Source organism: Geospiza fortis, unplaced genomic scaffold (genome assembly GCF_000277835.1).
Source record: "Geospiza fortis unplaced genomic scaffold, GeoFor_1.0 scaffold154, whole genome shotgun sequence".
In the NCBI taxonomy this organism is placed as follows: domain Eukaryota; kingdom Metazoa; phylum Chordata; class Aves; order Passeriformes; family Thraupidae; genus Geospiza; species Geospiza fortis.
The window spans coordinates 2,832,172-2,843,421 of NW_005054397.1; the positions used below are offsets into that span (position 1 = coordinate 2,832,172).

Consider the following 11,250-nt stretch of genomic DNA (forward strand, 5'->3'; position numbering starts at 1 on the left):
GCCCGGGCCGGGAGCCGGGCGCTTCCCTCCCACTCCGGCGGGCCGCGCTCGGCCAGTGCCCGGCTGTGCTGAGTGCCCTGAGTTCCCGCTGAAACAGAGATTGTCCCCGCACCTGGTCCTGATGTTTCTCACCAGCCAATCTCTCACTTGAGTTCTCAGGCAGTACCCGATTATCAAGAGTGAAGCTCCCCAGCGCTCGCCAGCAATGGCAGGTAAGAGCAAATCCGGGTGAAAACGCTGCTCGCTCCGAGGTGGCCGCTGGGCACCTTAGGGATGGGGCCTCTGGGCCTTTGGGACGCTGAGGTCTTACTTTTCCAAACGACTGAATTTACCTCAGTAAGTGATGCCTTGGAAAACTCCAATCTCTCCAAACCTTTTGCCCAAGTGCCCCCAGCTCCACCGAAATGGAAACAAAACAGCATTTTTGCAGATTCAAACGTAACACCTTTTGGAGCATATGATAACGTCCAGTCACTGAGCTCCATTTGTTGAGATCTGGCAGGAACAGCAAAGTTGTAACTGCCCCTGAAATTTCCAGAGTATGGTATGGAGCAGGGATTTAAAGGGTTTGTAGACACATTGAATTTATGATAGAATTTGACCTGCTAGTTTTAATAGTCTTTTTTGCATAGCTCTTGTTTCATGGACACTGTGTACCCACATCCAGAAGCTGTGCTGCAGAGGAACTGAGTTCAGCAGATGCCTGAGATTTGTCTTGGCAGTCAGGAAACAGGAGCTGCATGTTTTACAGACCCTGTCATTTTCAATAGTCCCTGTAAATTTCCCTCTCTGGTTATCTATAAACAACAACAACCCCATGCAAAATCTTTCCTTTGTTTCACTGATGAGGGATTTTTAAGAGAATTATTAAAATTGTAGGGCCTATGCTCAATAAAACTTTGAGCATACCATGGAGCTCTTTGAGCAGAGCCTTGTTATACGCCTCCAAGATATTCCATCCCTACACACCTGCTTGGCCGCTCAGCTTACCTTCAATCCACTTTGACAACAGTTTGAAATACAGATGACAATCTAATCTCTGAGAAAAAAAAAACCTTGTTGCTCTCTACAGAAGTTACTGTGATTGTGCTGAAGTAGAACAGGAGCATCTTTAATGTTAAGTGTTGTAACTTGCACAGCACTGAAATGAAAGATCAGGAGAGGATCCACCAATGCGGTAGGAAGGTGTTCTGACCTCTAAGAAGTTGTTTCCTTGACACTTTCGGGCAATCTACCTAGCACTGCGTTTTGGGTGGTAGTGGAATCAGACCAACAGAAATGTTGTCTCAAGAGAAGGGGCTGGGTTTTGCAGATGTGGGGCACTGTGACCTCCTATGGAACACCCCCTCTGTCCACTGAGTTCTGCCTAGGAAAGCCCAGTGTTGCACAGAACTGCTGGGCTGGGCACATGCAGCAATCAGTGCCTCAGGAATCACTCAGTGCTGCTGAGCAGGAGTCAAATGCTGCCACTGACACTCTGCTTTCACTGCTTCTGTGTCCTTGGGAAAAGGCACTACAGAAAGAGCCAGGAACGAGCCCCATCTCTACCAACTGTTCTGCACCTGCCTCCTAGATTCCAAATGGTCTCCTGGTTTTCCTTCTGCCTCCAGGGAAAAAAGTCCTGATAGTCTATGCACATCAAGAGCCCAAGTCCTTCAATGGATCTTTGCTGAAGATTGCTGTGGAAGAGCTGAGCAAGCAGGGCTGCAGTGTCACCGTGTCGGATTTATACTCCATGCAGTTTGAGCCCAGAGCAACAAGGAATGACATTGTTGGTGAGCCCAGCCAAAATATGCCTCTCTCAAAAACCAGTGACTTGCAAGCCCCCTGTCAGGTATCAGAAGGCTGAAAAAAAGTCTCCTGAAATCTTCCCCATGCTGAATAGCCCCAGCTCTCAGTCTGTCTTGACAGGACAGGTGCTCCAGCCCTCAGGTCATCAAGAGATTAATGAGAAACTTATTTCATTAATAAGAAACTAATTCATGACCAGACATTTGCATTTCTACAAGGTCACTCCTGAACATGAACTTTGTATCACAGTGAGACTACTGACAGGAAGAAACACATTAGCACGTGTCCATAATCAGCCTCTAAAGTCCATTTCTCATGGAGAGGAAATGCCTTCAGATACCACTCTGGGGCTTGCTGGAGTTGAGTTCATGAGGCTACAGCTGCCCCTGTCTTCTGCTGGAGACTGATGATCTGCTCATGGAATCAGTAGAGCTGGCCAGTACTGGTTGCCCATCCCTTGGTGAATTTCCCAGTTTTAGAGGCTGGAAAGCAGGTCCCTAGTGCTTACAAGTGTAGGGTGGCCTCAGGAAGCCCTAAGGCAGAGGCAGAACAGTTCACAACATTTTCTAAAATCTTCCACCTCCATCCCCAGAGTCCTGAGGCGAGCTTAGGTCCTCATATTGCACCTCCTGCGTTGCTACAGGAAGGTGAAGCTTCAGAACTCTGAGACCCTACATGCCTCTCCTTTTGAAAATCAAGTGATCAACAGCTGGGATGGTGCTGAATAGCCAGCAAAGACAAGAATGTAGGAAAAATGAAAGCAGTAACTCAGTTTAAAACTGTGAATGGCAACCTGCACTCAGCTCTTATCTGGCACTGATACTGCACAGGGGGCGAGGAATGACTGATCATTTCTACCCACAGGTCACCTGCACAACTCAGAAGCGTTCAATTATGGTGTGGAAACCTGGAAAGCTTACAAGAGAGGAGGTTTGTCCAAAGACCTGGTTGAAGAGCAGAAGAAAGTGCAGGAAGCAGACCTGCTGATTTTCCAGGTCATTATTTTAAACAGAATTCAGTTGTGATGTTGACTTTAGGTAATGGTACAGTAAAAACTACAGATCTGTATACAATTATCTGGGTCATTATTACAGCAAATCCAGGAATTGAGTAGCACAATGATGCAGGTTGAAACAACAGCAAGGCCAGGAGCTCCCCAGCACTGGGCCAAACTTCCTGATAGATGCACAAAGACATATGTGACCATGGATGTCAGGCAGGCTGGCAGAAAGCAGAGGAAGGATCATTTCCTGGTCAAGGAGCTGGGGGCAGCCAGTGAAGTCAGGGAATTGGGTTTTCCCAAGTAGACTGTTCTCATTTGTTGCTGATTTGCAGAAACACTACTGGGAATTGATAATGGAGCTTTACAGCCCATCTCTATTCTCCACTATGCCAGCTCTGTCCCCTGTGTTTGCAAATCCCAAAGAACTGTGAAGGGAAGTAGTAGCCTTACATTTCTTTGCGTCCCTGTTGGCCTCAGACATCTCTTTATATATTCTTCTCTCCAAAGTTTGATTAAATTTAGGATGGGGCCATATCTCAATTAAGCATTTCACTGTAAGTCATTGTCATTTTCACACTATCACTTCCCAGATAAAAACCCCTGAAGGAAGTGATTGCCTTCTACTTTCCGTGTGTAAAATGCTATGAAGAGTTGAGTGTGTTCTGGTGCAGAAAATAAAAAAGAAATTTAAAAAGCCTCTAAAGGACATCATGAAGGAATTCAAAATTTGCTACAGACTAAACTCACCACTTGTAGTTACTGTGGTGGTTGCCCAGTTTCCATTTTGTTTTCACTGTGTATTAAGCTGCATGTGGTTGCATGTTTATAGAATTTCTTCCTCTCTGTGCAGTGTGTACAAAGGTTTAGAGGTAGTGATGCAGCCAAGTATAAGAAAGAGCCCATTAAGCATTCAAGATAATGCCATGGATACGATAGCTTTGGATGCAATCCCATGGGATAACTGGAAAATCTAGAAATCAAAGGTGCAAATCTTAAAGAAGTCTTTTTCTTCTCAGTATTGGATTTGGGGTTATGATGTCAGCAGGGTTTGAAAACAAGTCTTTCCTATGATCCCCTGGCCTTTGTCACCAGAGCTGATCGCCAGATGTCCATCCTGCTAATAAGATTTTCGATTCTTTTGCATTTCAGCCACAGGAGACATAATTCTGTACAGTCTTAAATCTGAATTAAATGACACCCTCCTACTTCATCCTATTCCAACTTTATTCTGGATAGAAACCCTCACATGCACCACAGTGTTGGTTTGCTGTAGATGCTCAGGTCTGGCCCTGAGGTTACCACAAACAGAAAGCACTTCAGCTTCTTTTGCCAGGCACAGTTACTACCTCTATTGACAGAGAGCTGGAGAAGGTACATACAGGATCTGAGCAGGTTCAGAGGACAGGATTAGTCCTGTAAACCAGGCCTAAGGGTGGCCCAGACTCTCTGTGCTAACCAGGTAATTTTCTCTTTGCCTAGTTTCCCTTGTTTTGGTTCAACATGCCTGCAATCCTGAAGGGCTGGATGGACAGAGTCTTGGTCCAAGGCTTTGCTTATGATTTGTCAAAGGTTTATGATGGTGGTTTGCTCCAGGTATGTTTTTGGAATTGTTTTATTAAGGTCAAGGCTTACACCATGTTCTATGGGGGCTTGTTCATTCTTTTCCATTGTAGTTGTTTGGAGCTCTCACTTTACACTATGTTGAAGTAATGTATCAGCCCTGCTTCACACAAGGGTGTCAGACACGTTCCTTTTCCTTAACATATCTCTTCCCAAAGACACACAGTCCACTGTCTAATTGTATGGCATCAATCTTGGCCTCAGAACTGCCACTTCATGTAAGGTCTGGGAAAGAAGAAGTCACCCTCTCCCCTAGAAATCCATGCTGTCCAGGTTTACCTGAATATCTCTTGAACCGTTCTGGCGCTCTTCTTTAAATATGTCTTAATTAACCACTACTTTCCTAATTCTAGGGAAAATTATCCCTCTTTTCTTTCACCACGGGAGGAGGCCAAGAGATGTATTCAAAAGAAGGTATCGGTGGTGATATTCGCTATGTCCTGTGGCCCATGCAGGTATAATATATGAACATTTGGTTGTTGTCTACATAAATTTTATTATTCCATCTATTTTTAACAATTGTTTTATTGGGGTTTTTTATATGAAATATAATAATTAATAATCAAGTTGTCAGTTCCAATGATCTGCAGATTGTAGACTGTTACCTAAAATCCTGGGACTACTTTAAAAGTCCACGGACTTTTAAAATTGTTTTGTCCCCCCTTCCTCCAGATTAGAATGTAGAGAAAGCTTAACACTGCCAGCCTTTTCAGTTTCCCTGCTGTTACAGGATTTCCTTTAGCTCAGCCATGCAGAATTTCTGTTCCCCATGGTTTCCCAATTCATGTAGGATGCAGGGTAGGAGGGGAGCCACACATTACCCTGGCAGTAACAGTCAACACACAAAAGTTAGCATTCCTCTTCTAATTGCTACTCATTTTTTAGAAGTACCCAGCATGGTTTGGAAATACAAGTGGTAAGGCAAGTTTAGCCAGCAGCTTCTTGATACAATACAGATGATCTAAAATTCTATGGTCTCCTCTTCTTCTTGATACAATACAGGAGATGATCTAAAATTCTATGGTCTCCTCCCCATGCAGTTACCAGCTGCCTGCTCCTGTGGAGCGGTCCAACTGCAGAGCTCGCAGGTCAACATGGCAAAAACGTGAAACACAACTCTAAATTCAGAAACATAGCGAGGGAAAATGGCAAGTTGAGCTGATTCCACAGGTACTAGCCTTTCTACAGGAACCTTTGGCTAAGCCAGAAGCAAAAAGTTAAAAAAAAACCATCTTAGATGTACAATACTGCAGTTAGACACCCATCTGAGGAGTTTCAAACTGAACAATGAACTTTTGGCCTCCTGTGATCCTTGCAAAGTGAACAGTGAACAGCTGCCAAAGAGGACAGAATCTCCAATTCTGTGGGATTAACAGGAGTTAAAAATAAATTCCCCAGAGCAGAATAAATGAAGTTGCCCTTACCTTTCAGTATCTTGTATGCCATTCTGCTGTATGCCTTCAGTAGTGACTGCCTGGATAGGTAGTGAACTTCTGCAATTTAGTTTCCTTCTCCTGACAAATGCACAGGTTTAGAGAACCTGACTGATACTGGGTCAAAAAACAGAACAGACTTGAATCTTCCATGTTCTTCAAATGAAAGTAAGAGCAAATATTTCCTGAGGCATTTCTTTCTTTTTTTTTTTTTTTCATCCAGCATGGAATCATGCACTTCTGTGGTGTCAAAGTGCTTGAACCTCACATCTGTTATGCTCCAGAGAATGTCTCTGAGGAGAAGAGGAAGGAGATGCTGGCTGCCTGGAGCCATCGTCTGAAGACTCTTTGGAAGGAAGAGCCCATAGACTGCTCTCCTGAGTGGTATTTCAAGTAGTGTTCAGGTGCAAGACTACAGAGAGAAGATTTTCTTTTTCTCCATTCTTTTTGATGCTCTATCTAAAGACTTGAACACTAATCTCCTAATTCAAATATATTTTAAGAATCTTGAATGCTATATCTAGCAGTTTAACTGACAACATGGTATTCATCTTCAGTGATTCCCAAGAGATTCCCTTCAAGGATGGGTGCAAAACTCCTTGTGTTGTTCTCCTTGTTCACATAAACGGTGTCATCCTACTTCCCTGTGCTTGATAACACATGTGATATTTCATGGCAGATGATACCATTGCTGCTTGTGAAACAATATGTGGCCAAGTTTATTTTAACACTTTTTGTACCAGTTGCCACTTTTTTTTCCTTTGCCAGGGAATATAGTGTCCATACTCAACCTTTAAAAGCCCAAGATGGATTGTGATAGCACTACACTTGTGCTTTGGAGCAACAAAACCAGATCATGAGTAGTGTTGCAAAAGGATGTACCGTTGCAAAGTGTTTTAAGCAGCTGGAAAGCCTTGTGGGCAGCCCTAGGCTTCTCCAGATCCAATCTAGGCCTCTCCAGATCCTATCTATATAGCAATATTAAAGCTTTGACAGATACCAGAAAAGGGAAGAATTAAAGATGAATGTAGTGATATGTGCATAAATTGCCTTCCTTTGTAGACTACAGCTCCCATTTGTAAAGTAGGCATCTTCCCAAAGTAGAGAGAAGAAGGAATCCTGTCTGTTGCCTGCCCCCTCACAGCAGTCAGTGTTGGTGTTTGGGCCTGGAGGGTGTTTGCTTCCCCTCCAACATCAGCTTCGATGGGCGTCCTTGGAGATGTCCAGCACCAGCAGTTAGTGAGGCAGAGCACTAACCTAAAAACCTGCAGGTGCACTGTCTGTCTGTGGGTCAGGATCTATGGGACAAATGAATTGTCTGGCTCTTAATAGCCAGGATTTTTACCTGAAACTGTAGCAGGATTTTTTTTGTGCTTTAGAGTTGTTAACCCTGTTTGTGCATATGGCAAGGGGGGAGGTTTCTCACTTATCTACCAAATTTCTTGTTCTGACCAGCTCACCTAACTGCTGCCTTTGCACTTTGATATTAAAAGAATGTGGCCTCTATAAGAGCTTGTCCCCTGAGTCACTGTCAAATGACACCTAGGCCTCTGTGCATCTGCCACACCTGCTTTGTGGCAGTCTTGTCACACCCCAGCCGTACAGTTCCTTGGGGACTAATTGGATAATAAACATGCTGAGCCCAGGTTCTGGACACTCAGTGTAAGCTGAAGCACAGACTGGGAAATGCCACACAGGGAAAGGGTCAGTGTTCCTGTTTGCTCCCATATGAAGTGAAGGGCCACATCCAGCAGAGACATTTCCCAGGAAGCAGAGCTGCCCCAAGCTGATGCAGATGTCTGCTGTGGGGCATGTGAGCCAAAGTCTTTAGGCTGCAGAAGCAGGAAATTTGCTTTGGCTGAACAGCTCTGTTATAGGAAAAGGAAAGTGAAAGGGAATAAGGAAGAAAGTGCTACACATCTAAGTTGTGGGGAAAGCAGATTCATGCCTTAAAGACTTAAGGAGAACAACTTAAAGTTACCGAGAGAAATCTGAGGACAAATTTTAAAATTGCATAGAAGAGAAATCATCCTTCTATTCACTGTGTTCAACTAGCAGACTATTCAGGAAAGAAGGAAATTGAGGTAAAAGCAGAAGTTTCGATGTCAAACCAACATTACTGCTTTGGATCAATTGCAGAGCTTAGAGGGGTTAACTATTAGATGAAGAATGCCAGACTGACCTGTATTTTGAGGATACTGTGCTCAACAGTATCTGGCAGACACATGCCAGCTCCCACACATATGGTAGCACTAAGTTTTAATAAGATGGCTGAGATTTTTAGTACAAAGTATGTAAATGGTTGAGATTAATGCAAGTTCAGTTAAAGTTAAAACTAATAGGCTTATTAAATTCTCATTAATGCTAAAATTGAAGACTTCTGCTCAGATAAGTTCATTATGGAGAAAAGCACTAAAAATGTACCAATCTTTTTGTCCATTTCAAGATAATCTTTCCATCTCCTCAATAAGAATTAAGACATTTCTCTGTAAATTCAGATTGCATTTCTGGATCAGTTTATTTTCCCTATTCATTTAATGAAGGAATGTCATAACTGGCAAGACTGACCTCTAAGCATACATACAAATAAATGACATTTTCTTTCTTTGTGTAGTGCTTGTTGGCAAATCACCACAGAATGAGACTGACACGTCTTTAACTGAGCAATTCTTATAAATTCAGCCATCTCTCTTCCTGCCTTTAGTCCACACCTTTGGCCCCATACACAATGCAAAGCTAAACAGCAGAAGAACCAAACCAGACAAACCAACGGACCAAAAAAAGAAAAAAAACCCTCAGAGGTCAAATGTTATTAAAAGATTTCTGTAATGTTTGGGTTTGCAGACAACCAAAACTGAACAATTGGCCCGCCAGAGATTTCATATCTATATTTGCATTTCCTTTATTTACCTGACAAATGTCCCTGTCTCTCTGGACTGCAAGTTCAATAATGCTGTACTTGTGATACCTCACAGTGTGGATGGACACAAAATTGCTGCATTCAAACTACAGTGAGCTCAGTGTCACAATTCAGCATTTGGTCCTGAGTGTCCTCTTTACAGTAAGTGTGATCAGCCCTTGCATCAGGAGCTGTCAGAGCATTCAACTCCAGTTCTCTCTCAATCCCATCTGATCCAGAATGAGTGGAAAATAGGAATGTGCTGGTCTTGCATCAGTTCCACTCGTTCCACTGTCAACTTCTATTTTTCTTCTTTTTATTTTTTTTTTTTTGGTAAAATCTTAGGAAGGAGCTGTTTACTCAGTTTGTCCATCACAGGGCAGTTTTGATACTCAGAGAGAAAACTTCATCTTGGAAGTGATCGCCAAGGCTGTCCTATCTCTCCAAAGCCACAGCCACCCACATCCTTCTGTGTCCCACCTGTCTTTCCCATGAGACGCCTTCCAGAAACCTGGAAGGGAGGAGCCCCTGCTCCCAGCAGATGCACGTGTGGGCCAGCACAAGGCACAAAGCAGACAGTGCCATCCCTGGAAGAGCAGATAAGGGTAGATGGATGGTTTAGGAGTGCCCATACTGCATTGCTGACCATCAAACAAAGAAATTAAAAACATGATTGTAGGCTGCTACTGCCCTACCATGTTGATATGCCACTGCTCTTCTGTCATTGCCACTTGAAAGCACCATAGGGAATGCAACAGTTCTCCAGAATGGGAAAGATCACAGTAAAGACATTAGACACCCATCATCACCATCCTTTTCATAGATGAATGGCAAAGGGATGGCCCTTATGTAAAGAACCTGTATTAACTACACACCGACATCCAGAGGAGGCTGAACTACGTGGTTTATGGTGATTCTTTTGGTTATGTATTGCTGCAGCTGTCCCAGGACTGTTATGTATGATAGTAACTCTGTTGACAAACAAAAGCCTACTTCAGGCCTTCCTGAACAAAAAAATCCCCACCTATCCAGCTCCAAATCTTCCATAGACAAAGCACCAGCAGTGATAGAACCATTGTTCAAGGCATTTCCAACATGCCTTGAACTCCCAACCTGCTCTGTCTCAATAACATTGCCAGATTTTCACAGCTCGTAATGCCCAGAGTTCAGGCAGTGACAGAGTCATGGTGTGGCACAGATCAGACTGCCCAGATAGATTGACAGGTGACAGAGTTACGGTGTGGCACGTATTACAGCCCCCAAAGAGATGGAGCAGTGGCAAAGTCAGGGTGTGACACCAATTGTAGTGCTCAGAGAGCTGAGGCACTGATAGAACCATCGTGTGGCACCGATTGCAGTGCTCAGAGAGCTCAGGAGTGACAGATTATCTGGCGGCACCAATAGCTGTGCCCAAAGGGCTGGAGCAGTGACAGAGTCACAGTGTGGCACAGATTGTAGTGACCAGAGAGCTCAAGTGACAAAGTCACGATGTGGCACTGATCAGACTGCCCAGATAGCTCAACAGGTGACAGAGTTACGGTGTGGCACCGATCACAGCCCCCAAAGAGATGGAGCAGGGGCAGAGTCAAGGTGTCACACCGATCCTATTGCATGGGGAGCTCGAGTGGTGCCACAGTCACTGTGTGGTTCCGATGGCAGTTCCCAGAGAGTTCCAGCAGTGACAAAGGCACGGTGTGGCACCAATCACAGTGCTCAGGGAGCTCAAGAGTGACAAAGGCAGGGTGTGGCATACATCGAAGTGCTCAGAGAGCTCAGGCAGTGACAGATTCTCGGACAGCACCAATGGCTATGGCCAGAGTGCTGGAGCAGTGACAGAGTCACCATGTGGCACAGATTGTAGTGCCCAGGGACCTCAAGTGACAGAGTCACAGAGTGGCAGTGATCGGACAGCCCAGAGAGTTCAACAGGTGACAGAGTTACAGTGTGGCACGTATTACAGCCCCCAAAGAGATGGAGCAGTGGCAAAGTCAGGGTGTGACACCAATTGTAGTGCTGAGGCACTGATAGAACCATCGTGTAGCACCAATTGCAGTGCTCAGAGAGCTCAGGAGTGACAAAGGTGTTGTCCTCTTATTGCAAAAGTTCCCATACCTTCTCAGTGATTCTTCATGGGCAGCTCCTTGCAGCACTGACTCCTTCTTCACAAAGCAACCAACAAACTCCAACTCTCTTCTTACCAAGCTAACCCACTCCTTTGCGGCACTTGTCTTATTGGACACAGCTGTGGCCTATTAAGGGCAGGCCTGTTCCTAATCTTTGGTGATTAGTGCAGCTGCAACTCCTCAGGTGTGAGACTACCTTCTGCACTATTTTTATTTTCTTACATTCTATCCCTCCACATAAAGGCATGGTGTGGCACAGATTGCAGTGCTCAGAGAGCTCAGGGGTGACAGATTCTCTACCGGCACTGATCGCAGTGCCCAGAAAGTGTTCAGGCAGTGACTGATTCTCTGGTGGCACAGATAGCTGTGGCCAGAGTGCTG

General features: G+C 44.5%; 1 protein-coding gene across 1 annotated transcript; it reads left to right on the forward strand.

Moving 5' to 3' along the window:
* Positions 1-9: 9 nt before the first annotated feature.
* LOC102038415 (ribosyldihydronicotinamide dehydrogenase [quinone]-like) lies at positions 10-8,452 on the forward strand. Its single transcript, XM_014308988.2, has 6 exons — positions 10-212; positions 1,611-1,775; positions 2,656-2,786; positions 4,274-4,387; positions 4,768-4,869; positions 6,071-8,452. Exons 1-6 carry the CDS (start codon positions 206-208, stop codon positions 6,242-6,244), a joined length of 693 nt encoding a protein of 230 aa, XP_014164463.1. The 5' UTR covers positions 10-205; the 3' UTR covers positions 6,245-8,452.
* Positions 8,453-11,250: the final 2,798 nt, after the last annotated feature.

Excerpts from the sequence above, each read along its gene's own strand:
- LOC102038415 (XM_014308988.2), top strand. Across the intron at positions 4,388-4,767 it reads ATGATGGTGGTTTGCTCCAG|GGAAAATTATCCCTCTTTTC; the intron begins GTATGTTTTTGG and ends TCCTAATTCTAG. Across the intron at positions 4,870-6,070 it reads ATGTCCTGTGGCCCATGCAG|CATGGAATCATGCACTTCTG; the intron begins GTATAATATATG and ends TTTTTCATCCAG.